The sequence below is a fragment of the Periophthalmus magnuspinnatus genome, chromosome 2, assembly GCF_009829125.3.
Source record: "Periophthalmus magnuspinnatus isolate fPerMag1 chromosome 2, fPerMag1.2.pri, whole genome shotgun sequence".
Classification (NCBI taxonomy): Eukaryota; Metazoa; Chordata; class Actinopteri; order Gobiiformes; family Gobiidae; genus Periophthalmus; species Periophthalmus magnuspinnatus.
Genome location: NC_047127.1, coordinates 16,477,281 through 16,497,884, shown reverse-complemented (window position 1 = coordinate 16,497,884; position 20,604 = coordinate 16,477,281). Strand labels below are relative to the sequence as shown.

The window sequence follows — 20,604 nt, the reverse complement described above, 5'->3', positions numbered from 1 at the left end:
AAAAATAAACATATTAATTACGTCAAGTCATTGGCTTTTAAACATTCTCTGGAGTAACTTTACTTTAGCATTAGTGTTGTCAAAAATATCGAAAATCTGATACTAAGTGATACTAAAACTAGTGTCGAAACTAGATATGAATATCGAGTATCAGTATTTAAAAAATCCCATTCGCAGGACAGATATGAGCCTTTCCTAAAATAGATTTAGAATGATCTTGAGCTGTATGGAAAAAAGTTAACTTGCCCTGACATGCTAATACAAACATGTAGTTGTACACAGGTAAACCAGTCCATGGTCCAGTCCAGTCTTACCTGATGAGGTGCTTCTGCTTGGCTCTCCTCTCCTAAGTTGATCGATTCTGGATTTCCTCTCAGCTCCTCCGGCTCCTTCGCCCAGCCTCTCGCGCTCTCTGTCCCTGTCTCTGGGGGGGATCTGTTGTGGTACCACCCTTCCTCTCCTGGTTCTCTGGGGGTCCTCTCGGGTCTCGTTTGAGGGGGATCGTGGCCTCCTCCCGGCCACTCTTGCCTGGACTCCCCCCATGGTCCCGCTCCTCCCTGGCTGCATGTCTCCTGGATGTACAGAGGTCAAAATGAGTATTCTCGTGTTGATGGGCAAGCTTACCTCAGTGTCAACCGTCATTTGGGGCTTCTGTACTTGTGCCCATTACAGATTTGGTCAACAGCCCGTCTGATCTTGGGAGGCTCCGACGCAAGTCCTGTGTGCCCTATTCATATATTGAAGACTTACACTGACATGAGTACTACTCTTTGCAAGACAGATGCCCCGTTTACATTTTATGGGGAGGGTAATCACCATTTCTCGACATTTTACAGGCATATGAATCCAGGGCTCTTCAGCCTCTCACAGTTACTTGTCACTCCACCAGGGGTGTTTCCACCTCCTGGGCTGCACTAGGTAGTTCATTTTAACGGTTTGCAGTGGTCCAAACATACTCCTCACTTAACTCACTAATTATTCACCACAATGAGTGCTTTTCACAACTTTTTGAGACCAGAGTGGATTTTTATCACCATGGTAAAGCCAACTACCATGCTAACCATGCACCTCCTGATTCTCAGACAATAAAATGCTTAGCAATTAGATGCAGACAGTAAGAGGCAGATTTATTTTTAAAAAATCAGGTACAGAACCTTTAAAGGTATCAATCAATTTAAAGCAATATCATCTCCAGAAAGACAAGCAGGTCAGGTTACAAGTCAGACCTATTGAGAGGCAAGCTTACTCACAGTGAATGCATGTTTTTCCAAGGTATTCTAGCAATAAAAACTAGGGGTGTCCATATTTTTTTAAACTGACCATATGTTAAGTGGAGGGCCAGAGACAAGTGGTCAATATAGTAAGTCATTCAGATGGGTGCATTTTACAGAGCTATGACACAGCCACTACCCATAAGGCTTGGGCATTAATTTTAGGTCTCTGTCACAATGCATTGAGATGCCATTGTTTTTAAGTAGTAGAATTACTTAAATTTCCATACACTAAATGCAAAAAAACAAAAAACTTACCTGGCGGTTTGCGTAGCAGTGGCTGTGACATCAGCGGTTGCGGGGTTAAACTTGGTATCAAAATGGCTGCCTCTTGTGACAGCAGAGGAGGAGGGTTGATCCCCCTTTCCCTCTCTCTCCCGGGCCTGGCACTTCCCACACGCCGCTCCGACATGCTCTCTGTCACCTCCTCGTCTGACCAATCACTGAAGTGGTCAATCTTCTGCAGCGGTGACACGTTTTTGGGCGGAGTCCGGGGTCCTCTTTTTCGTTTATTCACCATTTCGTCTTCTGAAACATCCGACTCTCCTCCTCTCTTCCGCTTCCGATCTAGAGTCTTCTTTTTTGCTCCTTTCCGAGGAGAATGTTGGTCAGAATTTGACGAATCTGCATTCACGTTCACTGCCGGTTTCACACTCATCTCCTCCTCTTTCCTGACCTTTTTCAATGCTTTCTTTTGTGATTTTCCTTTCTTTTTGGTTTCGTCATGTGATCCAGAATCGTCCAAGTTTGGTGTTGGGGATTGGCGTTGCTCCCGAACTCTGTTGCGTGCGTCCTGGACAGTTTCGGCCACGTGCTCCCCTCTGCGTTCTCCAGTTCGGGGACGATTTTCTGGTTCTTCATGGCGAATCCGGGCATCAGTTCGTTTTTCTGCGACTCCTCTCCGCTCCTCCTCAAATGGGGCAGTTCTAGCGGGGGAGCGAAGAGGAGGGTCCTGGGGTCGAACGACCTGGCTCAACAATCGATGTTTATCACCTGAAAATACAAAAAAAATTAATAATCTCAAATTTTAAATAATTTTGGATTGAAATGACCTTGAATAGTCTAAGGTAGGGCTGCATAATTAATCAAAATCAGAATTGCAATTTGAATGGAGGCCATTAGCAAATCACAATTTTGCTAATTGCCTCCATCAAAGCAAATCAAAGTAGCAAAATAATAATTCCCTCAAAAAACATTAACATCTCCCATTTTATTCTGCATAAAAATTGATAACCCTGTAATTTACATCTGTATAAACATATTCAGAAATGCTTCTGTGTATCAGACGCCCTACATCTGTGTCAGATACCTTTCTTGTTTCCATGGGGTCTTATTCGGCAGATTAGATCTGTACAAACATGTTCTGAAATGTGATTCTTGACCAAAATGGAAATATAAAAGAAAGTACTACCATTTAATGCTGAAAATCACATGCTATTGTCTAAAATAGTGGTTTTGCATCAGTATCAGGATTGGTATTGAGTACAGCAGGGGTGCCCAAACTCTTTTCACCGAGGGCCATATCCTGAAAAATATTCAACGCCAAGGGCCACAGACCAGAGCTCAATACAGTGGAAAGGTAAGATGGGTGCATTTAACATACTTTAAATGAGGCTTGAAATATTAAAATTAGGTCTGTATGACAATGCAATGTGATGTTATTTAGGTTATATTGGTAGGACTACTGAAATTTGCTATAAAAAGTACTGATTATGATCAATTAGGCCATAGTTTGAACAATCCTTGAGCCTATTCCTTAGTATCGAAATGGGAGTTTGAAATTTTCATATGGTGACAGCACTACTAGTCACGATTATTCGATTAATCGTTGCAGCCCTAAGTGTAAGGGACGATGAGAAGAAAGTTTGTAAAATACAGACACTAGTTTGAACCACAAAAATTACTTGAAAGTGCGAAAAATAATTATAAATTATTTATAAAGAATTATTTAACTTTGGTCGTTTTTGTGTGGACAGATTTAAGGAATTGATTTAATATTTTCCAATGCCAATTGGTGTTTACTTTTTATACATTTTCCTTCTGGGGAGTTAACAGCAAACTGGCATTCGGCCTCTGGCATTCGGCCTCTGGCATTCGGCCTCTGGCATTCGGCCTCTGGCATTCGGCCTCTGGCATTCGGCCTCTGGCATTCGGCCTCTGGCATTCGGCCTCTGGCATTCGGCCTCTGGCATTCGGCCTCTGGCATTCGGCCTCTGGCATTCGGCCTCTGGCATTCGGCCTCTGGCATTCGGCCTCTGGCTCTCGGCCTCTGGCTCTCGGCCTCTGGCTCTCGGCCTCTGGCTCTCGGCCTCTGGCTCTCGGCCTCTGGCTCTCGGCCTCTGGCTCTCGGCCTCTGGCTCTCGGCCTCTGGCTCTCGGCCTCTGGCTCTCGGCCTCTGGCTCTCGGCCTCTGGCTCTCGGCCTCTGGCTCTCGGCCTCTGGCTCTCGGCCTCTGGCTCTCGGCCTCTGGCTCTCGGCCTCTGGTTTTGAATATCAAAGGAAAATAAGACTTCTCCCACAGAAGGAGTAGAGGATCTGAACAGTGAAATATAGTTTTTTATTACTGTCAGATGGAGGCAGGCACTGGGGGCTGGGTGGGAGGGGCTTGGTCTTCCCTCGACCAATCAGACGCTCACTTTTGTCCTCGTCACTGTCGTTGGGACTGGCATCTCGGGCATCGCGTGCAGAACGTTTTGGTGAAGCACGGGGGCTCTGGCTCCCATCAGCACGGTGCCTTTTTCTGCTGAAGAAAGAGAAGACAGAGATCAGAGGAGAAAATGGGTCACAAGCACAGGTAAGAGAAGTATTTTTACTTCAAAATAACATCAAAAGTATCAAACATCAAGTGGTAATAGATACTAAAACTAGTATCAAAGCTAGATACTCATTTGAGCAATCAAGTACAGATATTTTGACCTCAAGAGCTGCTTATGCAATATAAGAAAACTGCTCCTTCGCTCTGGTCTCAAAAAAGTGCTTATAAACTCATCTTGGTCAATAATTAGGATGCTCTGAGTGCATAAAGAAGGAATAACTTTGGACCACTACAAACTGTTTAAAATGAACTAGTACTACTTTTCATTTTTAAGAAAAATCAGGTACAGCACATTTGATAAAATATGGGACTTTATGTTTCCAAAGAGTGTGATTTGTGATCATTTAAAACCGTTGAAATAAACTTTTTTAGGTTAATATTTAAACACTCTCTCACCTGGTTTTACGGTCGTCACGCACCCCTCTCTCCTCTCTCTCCTCCCCTCTCCTCCGCTCTCGATCATCCCACTCCCTCTGCCGCTGCTCCCTCTCTCTCCTCTCCTCTCTCTCCTTTCTCTCCCTCTCTCTTTCCCTCTCTTCCCTCTCCCTCTCACGCTGTTCCCTCTCCCTCTCCCTCTCTCTCTGCTCCCTCTCTCGCTCCCTCTGCTCCCTCTCTCTCTCCCTCGCTCGCTCTCGTTCAGCCTCACGCTCCTTCTCTCTCTCCCTCTGCTCCCTCTCTCTCTCTCTTTCTCTTCGGTCATCCCTCTCTCCTCTTCTCTCCTCTCTCTCACGTTCACAGTCATCAGATCGGCTTTGGTGACGGTTTGGAGGAGATCTTTGGTCTGGAATAAAACAGAAAACTCATTAATATCTTGGTAGCCATTTTGTTTCATTTTAAGTAGGGATGCACCGATACCACTTTTTCCAAAACTCACTGATAACAAGTACCAATACCTGACATTATTTTTACAGGGGCTCGATTATAGTGGTAAATCTAATTAAATTCATGGGATTTTTGTTGTATAGCCTACTTTTTCATCTTACAATACTTATTTGAGAGGCTGTAGTTAAGTATAATTCCAATATAATTTATTTAGATAAGCATGCGGCTTTAATATTTACCACTTTTCCGACTGCGCTCCATGCTAACTGCTAACAAGCCACTTTTAGCATAACAGTGAATGTTGTCTTACTTTTACCACAGCCACACTCTCACCAATATTAGCATACTACTATCGTGAACACAAGCACCGCTCTGATATCCTTTCTGAACTATAAAAACTTTAAGAGTCCTAAATATTTTTACAATTCCTGTCACAGTCACATATGATTAAAGCTAAGCTTAATGTGCACAACAGTTAATTTGCTTCTTTATGGGGACCTCCTCACCGTTCAGAGCTCTCTGCTCTGAGCGCAGTTACAGTGGTATCGGCTCTTGGTATCAACACCCCATTGAGTACTGGCACCTGGTATTGATGCACCGATACCAGATACTGGTATCGGTGCATCCCTAATTTTAACATAATATTTTTTAAGTTAACATAATTTCATGGTAATAAAATTTATATATTCAAGACTTTTCACATTTTATGGAGTCCAGTGACTAAAACAGGACTAAAGCAGGACTAAAGTAGGACTAAATTTGGGCTTAGATTAGTCTCATGTTTAATCCAGTTTTAGTCCTGGTCTAGTTCTGCTTTAGTACTTGTCCAGTTTCCACTCTGTTACTGGTCTAGTCCCAGCATAGTCCTGCCGATTATATATTTAATGTGCTGTACAGTAGAAGAAAATATGCAAAGCCTCTCCAAGTGTGGTTTCAACACTATACCTTTAATTTTGGTAATGTTTTAGATGGTCTGAAAACTAAAGAAAAACTCCCGCACACTGTCTCACTCTTAATGCAATTTTATTCCATACAACATTTCGGTCGCTCTGACCTTCTTCAGGTATGAGGACAGCCCCTTCCGCTCCCCTTATATAAATCAAGGGACCGCCCCCTATAGTTTAATCAACCAATAGTCGTAAGACACATGTATTCACAATCAGACCCCAAAAAACACCCGCAAAATTGTGCATAATTTCCTTTACAAACGTTTTTTGTGAATTAAAATACATGGATAAAAAACAGAAAAATATAATGATTATTACCAATCAGAAAAAATAGCAGATATATACTGTATACTTTTTTTTGTAAAAAACAGCATAATTGACATAAATGACATAACTGACACCCCCAAAAGGTTCCATTACATCTCCCTCATAACTCAGAGAGAGGGCAAAAAACAGTTCTACACATCCACATCACAACATTACATTAAACAACAGTTCATCATTTAAGCCCTTAGGACTAAGAGTTTGTAAGGTAAAAATACAATAGGCTTCGCGTCTCTTTAACGCGCGGTCGTGGTCTCCACCCCTCCGTGGAGCAGGCACCTGTTCAATCCCGCAGAAGCGAAGAGAAGACACATCATGTTTTAACAGGTTAAAATGGACAGCTACAGGAGAGTCCGCATCTTGGCGTCTTATCGCACTTTTGTGTTCACTGATGCGGGTTTTTTGTTTTCATGTGGTTTTTCCCACATATGCAAGACCGCACGGACAACGCAACAGGTAAACCACGTGGGTTGACGCGCACGTGATGACACTCTTGATGGGAAACTTCTTTCCAGTAAAAGGATGGCAGAAATGAGAGGTCTTTATGGTATTATGGCACTGTGCGCAACTGCCACACCTATAATTACCATTAGGAAGAGGGGCAATAAGAGTTTGCGCGTTTGGTGTATTTCTGCCATGAGAGAAGTCTGAATGTACCAAGGCATCTCTCAGATTTCTGCCTCTTCTATATGTGAACAGAGGTGGATCTTTGAATAATTGTGTCAATTCCGGATCAGTCTTTAAAATGTGCCAGTGTTTCAAAATGACTGATTTGATTTTGTGGCTCTGGGGTGAAAACACTGTATTAAAAATCGCAGAAAAACATCTCACATTCACTGAGTCCTTGTTCGTTAAAAGTGCGTCCCTTGGTTTGGATAACGCAGCTTGATAAGCCTCCTCTATCCACGGTTGAGAATATCTTCTCTCCATGAATTTTGCCCTCATCTCTATGGACTTTTCTATAAAGTCCTCTGTACTCTGGCACACCCGTCTGAGGCGAAAAAACTGGCTTTTAGGGAGACCTCTTTTTAAGTGCGTGGGGTGCGCACTCGTGGCCAGTAGGAGAGTATTCTTGTCCGTAGGCTTTTGATACAGTGTTGTACTCAAGAGACCGCCCCAGATTTCAATCCACATGTCAAAAAAATGAAATTTCCTTTTGCTGTCTTCACTTGTGAATTTTAGATTGGGTTTAAAATGATTCATCAAATTCACAAAGTCTGTTACCTGCTCATGATTGCCTTGAAAAACACAGAATATATCATCAATGTATCTGAAATATATCAGAATATTCTTGTGATAAGGGTTGTGCTCAGGGTTGAAAATATACAGATGTTCAAAATAACCCATATAAAGATTGGCATAATTGGGTGCATATCGTGCACCTGACACCTGTTGGTAAAATGTCTTATTAAAACTAAAGTAATTGTATTTCATGACGAAAGTCGCCAGATTCAGGATGAATTCAGTAGGGGGCTTCGCAGACAGTTCACGCGTTTGTAGAAAAAAGTTCATTGCGTCCAGCCCCTCCTCATGTGGGATGTTCGTGTAAAGGCTGGAGACATCCAGCGTGAGTAAATGCACATCTTCAGGGAGCTCAGTGACTGCCGATATTTTATTAATAAAATCGGTAGTCTTTTAAATATGCTGGTAGTTTTTGTACATGTTCTTTTATATAAAAGTCCACATATTCCCATAAAGGAGCCAATAACAAGCCAATCTGTGCTACAATAGGACGGCCCGGAGGGTTATCAATATTTTTATGTATTTTTGGCAGTGTGTAAAAAAACGGTATAATAGGATTACTGCAACACAAAAACTGGATCTCCGATTTGGTCACCCACTCACGTGATAATGCAGTCTTCTAAGTACTGGAATATTTCACTCTGAAACGCTAAGGTGGGATCTGCAGGCAGTCTTTTATAATAGGTAACATCAGATAACTGTGAATGTATTTCTGCTTCGTATTTATCCGTGTCTTGTATGACAATTGCGCCCCCTTTATCCGCTGGCTTTATTATTATATCTTTATCATTCATTAACTCATGTAACGCTTTCTTTTCTTCCTTTGTTAAATTATCAGTATAATTATACTTATTTTTGCATAGATCCATAGCATCTCTTTCAACCAATCTACAAAATGTGTTAATGGAAGGATTTGATACTTGAGGACAGAAAGTGCTTTTTGGTCTAAAGGGGGTCATAGATTCTCTAGAAATATTTTAACTTTATTTGTCTAAAACATTTAAACAAATCAATCTGTAAATTGAAAGCATTCACAGGTTTCTGAGGGACAAAGGAGAGACCTTTAGATAGAAGAGTGAGCTGTTCGAAATGTTCGTTACCGTGTCCTGGTGTGGCTCCGTGTCCAGGGACGTTGTCTTTGTCTTGCCACCACGTATTTCCCGTCTGCATTTCTTTTTTCTCTGTGGTGTCGTCTGGCTAAAAAAGAAGAAGAGGGCGCTGACGACTCCTGGGATGAGTATGTAGAATCACTCTCCAGTGTAGAATCCTCGTTGTCCATGTTGGGTCTGCGCCAGTCTCGCCTCGTTTTACGCGTCCCCGCTGCAAAGGTGGGATCCGTGCGCATTGGTCCATCATCTCTTTGATCCACACGGCGCTGGTTTCCCTCGTCCCATTTGTACACCTGGTTTCTTTGATAGTCCTCTGTGTCTCTTCTGTACTTTCGTATTTTCGATGCCTGCAGAGTTTCTTGGTATCTCCTTATGTTCTCTGTCATTACAAGTTCCATGTCCTTGAACATGTCTCCAAACTTTCTTTTCATCTCCTCCTCTTGTTGCTGGATTTCCACTTTTAGTTCTTGGGCTTCTTCTGTGACTTTCTCTATTACTAGAAGCATCAAGTCCAGGGAACATTTATTGAGGATTTCACTCCAGCGTTTTACAAAAGTGTCACTGTGCTTTCCTATAGTCGGGGGTTTTTGAATGCGTAAACCCCTAGGAATCTTTTTACTTTTCCAGTACTCACTTAGGGTGGAGCCATGCATCAGTAGACGTGTTTCTTTTTGTTTCAGTCTCTCCAGTCTCTTTTGTCTTTTCATCCTCTGTGGTCAGTGCACTGCTCATATCCATGCTCTTAAGTAGAATTCTCTGGGCGTCCTCTGCCGTGAATTCGAAAGTGTTGGCGTGGTTCTAGGTCAAGGTGTTTAATTCTTCAAAGGAGCTCATTGTAGTTTTGTAGAGAGTGTTCAGGGTGCTGGAGTGAAAGAATATGGTCCTCGTTTCTGTGTAAAGTCCGCACACCCGACTGGGCGACAGGTGCTTAGGAGGTAAAGCACTTGTCTGAAAACTAAAGAAAATATGTGGGAAAAACCACACGAAAACTAAAAACCCGCATCAGTGAACACAAAAGCGCGATAAGACGCCAAGATGCGGACTCTCCTGTAGCTGTCCATTTTAACCTGTTAAAACATGATGTGTCTTCTCTTCGCTTCTGCGGGATTGAACAGGTGCCTGCTCCACGGAGGGGTGGAGACCACGACCGCGCGTTAAAGAGACGCGAAGCCTATTGTATTTTTACCTTACAAACTCTTAGTCCTAAGGGCTTAAATGATGCTTGATGTGGATGTGTAGAACTGTTTTTTGCCCTCTCTCTGAGTTATGAGGGAGATGTAATGGAACCTTTTGGGGGTGTCAGTTATGTCATTTATGTCAATTATGCTGTTTTTTACAAAAAAAAGTATACAGTATATATCTGCTATTTTTTCTGATTGGTAATAATCATTATATTTTTCTGGTTATTATCCATGTATTTTAATTCACAAAAAACGTTTGTAAAGGAAATTATGCACAATTTTGCGGGTGTTTTTTGGGGTCTGATTGTGAATACATGTGTCGTACGACGATTGGTTGATTAAACTATAGGGGGCGGTCCCTTGATTTATATAAGGGGAGCGGAAGGGGCTGTCCTCATACCTGAAGAAGGTCAGAGCGACCAAAACATTGTATGGAATAAAATTGCATTAAGAGTGAGACAGTGTGCGGGAGTTTTTCTTTAGTTTTCAGACAAGTGCTTTACCTCCTACGCACCTGTCGCCCAGTCGGGTGTGCGGAGTTTACACAGAAACGAATGTTTTAGATGGTAAAAATCTGCAGATGTTCTTGATCTGATGTCATTTGTATAGTTGTGGCAGGACACATTATTGCTCTGTATTAATGGCCCTGTAGGGGGCAGCATGTAGAGACTGAGCAGAAGGGGTCCCAGGATGGACCCCTGAGGCACAGTTACCAAAAGCAGATAACAATTTCAACCAAGCACTTCCTTCTAGGACTTGAATCAACTTAGGGCATTACTACAGATGCCCTTGCTGTCTGGTTTAACTTTCCTTTATAAGTGCAATCCTCTGGGCGCATAGGCATTGTTTTCTGTCTATGTTAGGAAGAGGTCCACTGATGAATGTCTTAACCTCTAATCAAGCTCCTAATTGTTCCTTTCTTTCCACTGTACCTACAATGAATAACATTTGCTACTACTTTATACCACTGACTAGGGTCGATCTAATGCTGGTGTTGGATATTTATGCCAATACTGCAAAAATTTGCTGGATTAAATATCGGCTTCCAAATATATCAGTTCAGGCCCTATCCCAATTGGACCTTTAAACTGATGTAATAACACCATTTACTGCTCATAGTTGGCCCAGAAAGTCTCATAATATTTAAACTTTTATTTATACCAAGTTGTTTTGCTGTTACTTGGGAGATAAATAACAGCATTTATTTCAGTCCTGGTCCAGTCCTGGTCCAGTCCTGGTCCAGTCCTGGTCCAGTCCTGGTCCAGTCCTGGTCCAGTCCTGGTCCAGTCCTGGTCCAGTCCTGGTCCAGTCCTGGTCCAGTCCTGGTACTGTCTCACCTCTGTCCCTTCTGTCCCGCTCTTGGTGCCCTCCTCGTCGGTCATAGGAGGAGTCCCTTCCCTGGTCTCTCTGGTCCCTGCGGTCTGAGTCGTACCGGTCTCTCTCAGATCCTCTTTCTGGACCCCGGTCCAAGTTCCGGTCTGGTCCCCGATCCAATGTCCCGCTGCTCCGTGAGTCCCAGCTCTCGTGGCTCTCCAGCTGAGAACTTCGGGAGTTTCTGTTGGAACCTAAAGGAAGAAACATCAGTTGGTCAATCTCCCAAGGACTAAACCAGCGACTAAACCAGCGACTAAACCAGCGACTAAACCAGCGACTAAACCAGCGACTAAACCAGCGACCAAACCAAAGACTAAACCAAAGACTAAACCAACAACTAAACCAGGGATTAACCTTTTTCTTGTGGTTCATTCCTGGCTCTGATGCGTCCGCTTCTCTCTCCTCGGTCTCTCTCCTCTCCTCTGTGTCCTCGTGTGTAGCTTCTCTCCTCCGCCTCCTCCTTCCTCTCCCTCTCTCTCTCCTTCTCTCTCCGCTCCACAACTCCATCCCTCTGGCTCTCCCTTGTCTCCCTGTTATCACGAGGTTCGCGGTTCGACTCCCGCCGCTCTCTTCCTTCGGAGTCGTAGTGACGATCATCACGGCCGCCATCTTTGTCTCGTTTGGACCGACTTTCTGTTGAACAAAACCACACATTTTAATCGTTTATGCATTTATGTAGAATTTAAAGATGCACTAAGTCACTTTTCTGCTTGTCTCCATGGAGAGGTTATTGCTTTGCCTGGAATGTTCCACAGTATGGCATTAAACTTTTCTAGTCTATTTCCTTATTAATTTACAGATGTTTTTATTGCTCCAAAATACCATTAAAAAGTCGGCTAAAGAGTCGGCTCTCCATAGTAACTTGGCCTGGGGACATGTGTGCTCATTTCCAAGAAGAATGAATAGAGATATGCTAAAAAGTCGACTAACTAATATATATCATAGAGGCTGATATTTTGTTGTGGTCGATCGTCTCACGAATAAACACAAGTTTTATATTAATATAATATAAACAGACAACTGCACAAAATGTGACTACACAGCTCTCTTAAAAGTATGTGGTAAAACAGTGCTGCGGCGGAGGTTGCAAGGAATTTAAATTACAGAATTTGGGGAGAATAATCAAAATTAGTCCTACATATCGTCCCAAAAATAACAGCAGAGCTTATCAGTCATCACTTTCTCTGGATGTCGGCTACATTTTAAAATAGTATACTGATTGAGCAGTTCAATCAATAATTAAAGCAGACATACTGTGCTTGTCTCTGCTCTATAGTTATAATCTTTGACAGCAATATTGATCAAAAATGACTTAATAAAAGACGCAAGTTCACTAAGTTCACTAAGACTGAAGTGTCGAATGGGAGCCGACATCACCGTAAACGAAATCACAACAAAGATTATGTGTATCAACGATGAAGAAAATAAAATTGGAGATGGTGAAAACGGGAGTAGATCGGAGCAATGACATCTTGAATACAGGAGAAGAGAGTAAAGATTACTCAAACATGCATGAATCACTCCAAATACAACTTCATGGGGTAAATAAGAAACAAATATAACATGGTTAAATGCTCTGAAAAGTCGATTTGGCAGAATAGGTCCAATGACAATGAGTCATACAGCTCATTTAAAATATTCCCACTGCTTGCTGAAGAAATTATAGTTGACCAAATGAGGTTTGGGAACATGGCTCTGTCCTCTAACTGCCACCTCCAAGTCCCTTTCTCTGGGATGCAAACAAAATTTCTTAAAACAGGGGTACACAAAATTGACTTATTGAAGCTTTCTACCATGTTATAATATTGTTTCCTTGTTAAAAACATGCCTGAAGAGGCTTTAGATGTCATTCATACATGTTTGAGTATTTTAGCAATCTCTCCCTGACACTACTCAAATCCTCCTTAAGATTTATACAATGCTCCGCCCGCTTCATCATCCATGCTCGGTGAATTTAGCATTTTCTAAACAATAAATGGTGATCTAAATATGTTATCTTTTCGCAATTAACACATCATATAAGTAAAATACTGCAGCTGTTCTATGAATCATTTTTGCAATACTGTGGAACATTCCAGGCAAAGCAATAACATCTCCATGGAGACAAGCACGTAGCCAAAAATTGGTCAAATGTAAACAAAACCGATTTTTAAACTTACCGTCTCTGCGTTCTCTCTCCCCTCTGCTCCTGTCTCGGCTTCTGTCTCGGCTTCTGTCTCGGCTCCTATCCCTGCTCCTATCTCTGCTCCTATCTCTACTCCTGTCCCGGCTCCTGTCTCGGCTCCTGTCTCTGCTCCGATCTCTGCTCCGATCTATGCTCCGATCTCTGCTCCGATCTCTGCTCCGATCTCTGCTCCGATCTCTGCTCCGATCTCTGCTCCGATCTCTGCTCCGATCTCTGCTCCGATCTCTGCTCCGATCTCTGCTCCGATCTCTGCTCCGATCTCTGCTCCGATCTCTGCTCCGATCTCTGCTCCGATCTCTGCTCCGATCTCTGCTCCGATCTATGCTCCGATCTATGCTCCTGTCCCTGCTTCTGTCCCTGCTTCTGTCCCTGCTTCTGTCCCTGCTTCTGTCCCTGCTTCTGTCCCGGCTTCTATCCCGGCTTCTATCCCGGCTTCTGTCCCTACTCCTGTCTCGGCTTCTGTCCCTACTCCTGTCCCTACTCCTGTCTTGGCTTCTGTCCCTGCTCCGGTCTCGGCTTCTGTCCCTGCTCCGGTCTCGGCTTCTGTCCCTGCTCCGGTCTCGGCTTCTGTCTCCGCTCCTGTCCCTGTCTCTCCCCCGTGAGTGCCTCCTTCCTGGGCTTCCACGTTCAGAGCGCCGAGGTGGAGGAGGAGGAGAGGAGTCCTGGAGGGGGGAGGAGGAGCGTCGACATCGGGGAGAGGAGGAGCGACACTGAGCAGAGGAGCCGGAGCGAGAGGAGGGGGAGTGATGGCGAAGAGGAGACACGGATCTAAAAAGAGGAGAAGAAAGAAAAGATTTGTGTCAATAAAATTAAAATAAAATGTATTCATGTGACATTGGCACATTGTAGAATCTATTTAGTTTAACCTGGAGATAGGGCCGAATTCTGTGGTGAGAATTGCTGTGTAACTGTCTGTAACTGCAGATCTGCTGACCTGGTTTATGGTTAATATCTCTGTGCCAGTTTTTGTTTAATGTGGATAAGGCCAAATAACTACAAAGTGTATTGTCTTCACTGGCAGTATAAATAAACCAAGGTCTTATATTATGCAAAAATAACTCTACATATCCCAAGCACAAAATATTCCATTCCACCTTGTCATGTCATGAAGTGGTAGTTCTATTTCATCCCTTCTGACCGCCAGAGGCGGTGCTTCAAGCACTGGATGATCACTCTTGCGCATGCGCAGGTCGAGATTTAATAACAACAAATTCACCTATGACCTTCCGGTGACCCACGTGAGGCTATATAGTCACATGACTCCGGAAGCACAGTCCCTTTTTTCTTCTCGCGCTTTGGTCGAGTGTGTTGTGGCTACTCGCAAATACTGCTTCTTACCACAATTGTTTCTCCCTTTGGTGACAGCTTACTGCTCAGAGTCCCGTGACTTGTGAATTGAGTGCAGTCTATCACAGTCGGGATAGCGAGTGCGACTCGCCCCTCAGGGGCTGCGTAAGCTGCGTGGGGCGGAGTGCCTCACCTGGAGCGGGTGTTTCCCTGACGCCGGTGAGGTGCACGTTTCACAAGGACCATATGGTAAGTAGTTACTGCATTTTTTGTTGGAAGCGACACCGGGTCGGTGGAGCTGGTTTGTATTTGCTGCCGTGTTCGGTTCAGCTCGACTTTTGTGTTGACTATTGCCGCATTCGGCCAAAATATCTCTGTTATTTTGGAACCGTGCTCGGTTCTTTAGTTCATTCTTATCAGCAGTGTTACTGTTCGCTTTGAGTTTTTGAGCCTACCACCAGTGGCGTTCTTGGCTCGACGTGGTATTTTTTAATCCCAGCGTGCGGATCAAGAGTGGCGTTTTCAGCTCGACCTGATCTAGCGTCTGTTGTGATGGAGTCCATGTGCTGTAGAGCTTGCATGGCCCCGCTTCAACCGGAGGATGGACATGATCTATGCCCCTTATGTTTGGGTGTGGACCACCTTAAGGAGGGCTTGATGGAGAATGCTTGCATGAGTTGCAGCATTATGCCGAGATCCCTGCGTGCTGACCACCTGGCCGCGTTTGGAGGAGCTGGGCTCTCTGATATACAGGACACCCAGCTGCCGGTGAGCGGGAAGGTGAGGAGAAAGCGCTCTGCTGTCGACGCTTCCCCTACTCCGCATAAGCGCAGCAAAGGGGATCGCTCTGCTGGATTATCCTCGAAGGTGGATAGCCTTACTTCGGAACTCAATAGAATGAAAGCTCTCATTGAGTCCATGCAGACCCGGGATAGCGACCAGCGAGCTGCCCAGCGGGATGTGGTTTCTGTTTGTGAAGACGATGCCTTGTCTGTGGCGGCGTCAGATACGCACTTCCACGACACCGACCCGTATACTGGGGATGGTTTGGATGCGTGTTCTGACATATCAGAGTTGAGCTCACACAACTCCACCTGCTCTCAGGGAGGTGACGATGACTCAGCTGCCTCCTCTTTACGCGTGGCTTTTGCACGGTTACAACTGGAGGCACCGACGGCGCAGCCTATGGCTTCTAGTGCGTTTTTTAGACGACAGAGCTCTGCGTCTTCCTTTTTGGTTCCTCCCTCTACGGAGTATATTAAGGAACTTCATGCCTGCTGGTCAGATACAAAAGCGTTTTCTAAACGTCTGATGGAAGGGTCCTTGCTGCCATGCAGGAGGCGCCCAAGTTTGGATTGGGACACATGCCAGCGATTGAACCAGCTGTGGCCTCCCTTATTGTGGCTCCAGACGAGGCTCTGAGACCCAATGCCAGGTGCCCGCGACCTCAGTGCCGGGTTACTGACGAATTGCTGTGTAAAGCTTACGACTCCGGGGCGCGCATGGGTCGTATCGGCAATTCCCTGTCCCATTTACTGCTAGGTTTAGCGACTTCACTAGAGGGCTCTAATGTCGATGTGGCTACGCAAGGCTTGGTTGACACGTCCCTACAAGCATTTGCTTTTATGTCAAGGGAGCTGGGCCGCCTGCTGTCCATCCTGACCCAGGCGCGTCGGCAGGTTTGGTTGGCACAATCTCCTCTAACCGAGACGTGTAGGAGAACCTTGAGGGGATTACCTGTGGTTCCGGGTGAACTTTTTGGAGAGGCCGCGCTGGAAGCCTTGCAACGGACAGCCCAGGCCTCTCAGACTAGACATCAGCTGGCGGGCCTTCACCGACGAGCCCCTCCTCCTATTGCTCCTGGGTCATCTACTACACACCAGCAGACATATGCTGTACCATCAAGCCCATTTTTGGCTCCCCGGCGGCCTGTTACAAGGTCTGGGCGCTCACAGAGTGACCGGCCCAGGGCTTCACATGTGCCTCGGTCATCACAGTCTGGTCACCAGCCCTCCAGGCCTTCGAGAGGCCGGGGGGGCTGTAGGTGAAGCCCCCAGGCCGGCAGTCGGTTGTTTCACCCCGGAACAGCTCCAGTACTGGGCTGCCAACACCCCAGACATGTGGGTGTTGACCACCTTATCACGGGGATACCGCCTACAGTTCCGACGCCGGCCTCCTGTTTTCAGCCAGGTCCGAATGACTGCCATTTCGGACCCGGCAAAATCCATGGCACTCAATCTGGAAATAGCAACCTTGCTGGAAAAGGGTGCAATTGTACACGTAGACCCTCGGCAGGATCCGGGGTTTTTTTATTCAAGATACTTTCTTGTCCCAAAGAAAACTGGCAACCTCCGTCCAGTTTTAGACCTGCGAGGTCTCAATGTGTTTTTAAAAGTCATGCCTTTTCACATGCTACGCACCTCAGAGGTGCTTCAGGCACTTTCCCCAGGCGAATGGTTCACGACAATCGACCTGAAGGATGCTTATTTTCAAGTACCGATCGCACGCAATCATTGGAGGTTCCTTCGCTTTGCTTTTCAGGGGAGACATTTTCAGTTCAGGGTCCTCCCGTTTGGGCTGTCCCTGTCACCCAGGGTGTTCACCCAAGTGGTGGCAGCAGCCTTGTCTCCACTACAGGCGCGGGGTTTGAAGATTCTACCTTACCTCAACGACTGGTTAATTTGTGCACCCAGCCGCAACCAAGCCATTCAAGACACAGGGCTTGTACTCGAGCATGTGAGCCGCTTGGGTCTGTGTGTGAATATGGACAAGAGCAATCTGGTCCCGACCCAGGACACTGTCTTTTTGGGGATGGCTTTAAGCACGGTCACCATGGTTGCGTGCCCTTCTCCCACAAGGGTCGATAACATCATGGGGATGCTGGGTGCATTCCAAGAGGGAGAGGCCCTGCCATTCCTGCAATATCTCCAGCTTCTGGGCATGTTGGTAGCAGCCTCCAGTGTAGTTCCGCTGGGACTACTTTCATTACGGCCGATGCAGATGTGGCTGAACAGCCTGCATCTGGATCCAACTCGGGTCGCACACAGACGCAAGAGGTTGCGTGTGTCTCCCCAGTGTCTGCACTCCCTGTCTCAGTGGAGAGACAGACGTTGGATCCTACAGGGCGTCCCGTTGGGGCCTCTACCGTCACGGAGAGAGGTTGTGTATACGGATGCATCCTCCACGGGTTGGGGTGCAACATGGCAAGGTCGTGTGATACAGGGGACATGGACCTCGAGCCTGATAAAAGAACACATAAATGTGCTGGAGTTAATGGCTGTGGACTTGGCACTGCACCATTTTCTGCCGAACTTGCAAGGCAGGCATGTGCTTGTACGTTCAGACAACAGGTCGGTGGTTTACCATATAAATCACATGGGAGGGACCAGATCGGTGAATCTCACACAGAGAACACAGCAGCTTCTCAGGTGGGCGTCCGTCCATTTTGCCAGCCTGCGGGCAGCCTATCTCCCGGGGACGCTGAATCAGGTGGCAGATTTCCTCTCTCGCCAGACTCTCTTGCCGGGGGAATGGAAGCTTCACCCAGAGGTGGTCTGCACCATCTGGAGGGTCTTCGGCAGGGCCGAAGTGGATCTGTTCGCCTCACAGGAAGCGACCCATTGCCCTCTCTGGTTCTCTCTGAGGGACAACACCAGCCCGCTGGGTCAGGACGCATTGGCTCACGACTGGCCTCACGTTCTCCTCTACGCCTTTCCTCCCTTTCCCCTGATTTATCAAACACTCCTGAGGGTTCTGCAGGAGGGACACAAGCTTCTGCTGGTTGCCCCATTCTGGCCAGCGAGGATCTGGTTCTCACTTCTGCACAGACTCTGTTGCAGCTCTCCAATGCGCCTCCCCGCCAGGACGGACGCTCTCGCTACACAGCGTCTCTCTCGGTGGGTTGTAGAGACCATTAAGCATGCTTATACCTCACAGGGGCAGCTGATGCCTGAGGGCGTGAGATGCCACTCAACCAGGGGCCTTTCTACCTCCTGGGCTGCTATGCATGGGATTCCCCTAAATGTGATCTGTTTTGCGGCCTCTTGGACCTCACCCTGCACGTTTGCCAGATTTTACCGGGTGAATGTTGCAGTCCCCCATCCCCTGGACGGAGTGTTATGAGGAGGTAGGTTACTTGTCGTGGTCTATGGATTCCTCGTGACCATGTTGTTACAAGTCATCCAGTGCTTGAAGCACCGCCTCTGGCGGTCAGAAGGGATGAAATAGAATGAAAGTTACGTATGTAACTACGGTTCTATGAATCCCGGATGACCGCCAGAGGTCTCTGTCCCTCGGAATCCTCGTGCCCTCGCGAGAAGGTTAAGGGACTGTGCTTCCGGAGTCACGTGACTATATAGCCTCACGTGGGTCACCGGAAGGTCATAGGTGAATTTGTTGTTATTAAATCTCGACCTGCGCATGCGCAAGAGTGATCATCCAGTGCTTGAAGCACCGCCTCTGGCGGTCATCCGGGATTCATAGAACCGTAGTTACATACGTAACTTTCGTTTTCAAATAAACAGCTACCTTTTACCTTATGTTCAGAAAAGTGGAGCCTAAATATGCAGGGTTTTTATGTTAAACTTGTGTGAATGAAACAAAACTCCAGGTATGTCTGTGATGAGGAAACAACATTATAACAGATATAAGCCCTTTAATATGACAAGTTTGTGAAGCCAATCCCAAACAAATAATGAAAAGGTTCAACATTTGCACGTCATAAATTTGGAGATTTCTTTAAAAACAGTGAATATCCCATAGAGTTACATAGGTTCTGCCCTCCATCTGATATTATGACATCATCAGATTCAAAAACATCTGTACCTGCGTGGAGGTGAGTTTTGGACGGCGCCTTTAGCTGCTGCGGTCTTGGGGGAGTTTGACTTCTTTCGAGTCGGAGGAGGAGAGGCACTTGCTGATCGCTCCTCTGATGTCACCACACGCTTGGCCTTATGAGAACTATCTGAGCGGTCCCTGAAACGAAAACAAGGTTTATACACACCCTCTGGGTGCATCAATGAGAATAGCCCCTGGGTTCAGCACTGATTCAGTCTTGGTTCAGTCCTCACCTGCGCTTGTCCTTCTTATCTTTATGCTTCTCCCCATCTCTTTCTTTCTCTTTCATTTTTTCCTCAGACTTCTCTTTATTCTTGTGTTTGGTTTTGTGTTTTTTTCCACTGACAGGAAGCTCCAGAGGCACAGGAGGAGGAGGGCTTGGCGTGCGTGGGCCTTTCTTTTTACTGTGAGCCCCTTTAGAAGATCTGCAACCAAAAAATATAAAACAATTATATATGCAACCCTCAATCAAACCTAGCAGGAGTGACCTTGGGGAAAGAAGGTACCCAATTGTTCTCTATAATAGTGAAATAAAATCCCCAGAATCATGTTACGTGGGTTAATACAAACATTTTAAGAACAAAATGACAAGCCTGACAGCAGCAGTTCCAGAGAGAGGGCAACGTTTTTTTTCAGTTGAAAGTGAATTAGAGCCAGATTCAATGAGGCCAAATCGCAACCGTGCTCACTTCCTGTTTGGAATGCACTGGTTAGCAAGTTAGCTATGTCTAGAGATATACACAGTCTATGGCCCTCTCCCCTGCAACCTCTCATCTTCTTTACCTCTCTGCGACGGGAGAGGGACAGGCTGTCTTCTTCTCCTTCTTGCCGGAGCCAGTGTTTTTAGTGCCCCCTTTGTGTTTAGGGGAGCCGCTGGACTTCCTGGAGGGTGAGTCTTTGGAGCTCATCGGCTCTGGGGACGTCTGCTGTGAGGACCAGAAATGTTAAAATCACACATGTATCTCATAAACCAGGATTAAAGAAGATCTAAATTAGAATTTGAGGTGAATACTTGGACTAAACCAGGAGCTAAACTAGGACGAATACAGGACTAAATTAGGTCTAAAGCAGGACTAACCTCGGACTAAACTACATACAGGGACCGGACAGCCATTAGCAAAGGGACCCAGATCACATACTCCAGTAGAAGCCCCTGAAGGACACTACAAGGGACACAATTGAATGTCTTCTCCAGATCCACAAAGCACATGT

At 45.7% G+C, this 20,604-nt stretch overlaps 1 protein-coding gene across 7 annotated transcripts in view; it reads right to left on the bottom strand.

Moving 5' to 3' along the window:
• Window positions 1-20,604, bottom strand: part of zc3h13 (zinc finger CCCH-type containing 13) — a 29,778-nt gene that overhangs the window by 5,248 nt on the left and 3,926 nt on the right. For 2 of the 7 annotated variants that reach the window (XM_055227751.1, XM_055227758.1), the window contains exons 7-16: window positions 20,176-20,318; window positions 19,626-19,817; window positions 19,381-19,530; window positions 13,244-14,037; window positions 11,439-11,717; window positions 11,048-11,275; window positions 4,482-4,866; window positions 3,835-4,013; window positions 1,530-2,264; window positions 315-572 (exon numbers count right to left, since the gene is read on the bottom strand). In XM_055227751.1, the coding sequence (XP_055083726.1) occupies window positions 315-572; window positions 1,530-2,264; window positions 3,835-4,013; window positions 4,482-4,866; window positions 11,048-11,275; window positions 11,439-11,717; window positions 13,244-14,037; window positions 19,381-19,530; window positions 19,626-19,817; window positions 20,176-20,318 (3,343 nt within the window). The remainder of the gene's footprint in view (window positions 1-314; window positions 573-1,529; window positions 2,265-3,834; window positions 4,014-4,481; window positions 4,867-11,047; window positions 11,276-11,438; window positions 11,718-13,243; window positions 14,038-19,380; window positions 19,531-19,625; window positions 19,818-20,175; window positions 20,319-20,604) is intronic. The other 5 variants (XM_055227767.1, XM_033978160.2, XM_055227755.1 and 2 more) reach the window with 4 other exon arrangements.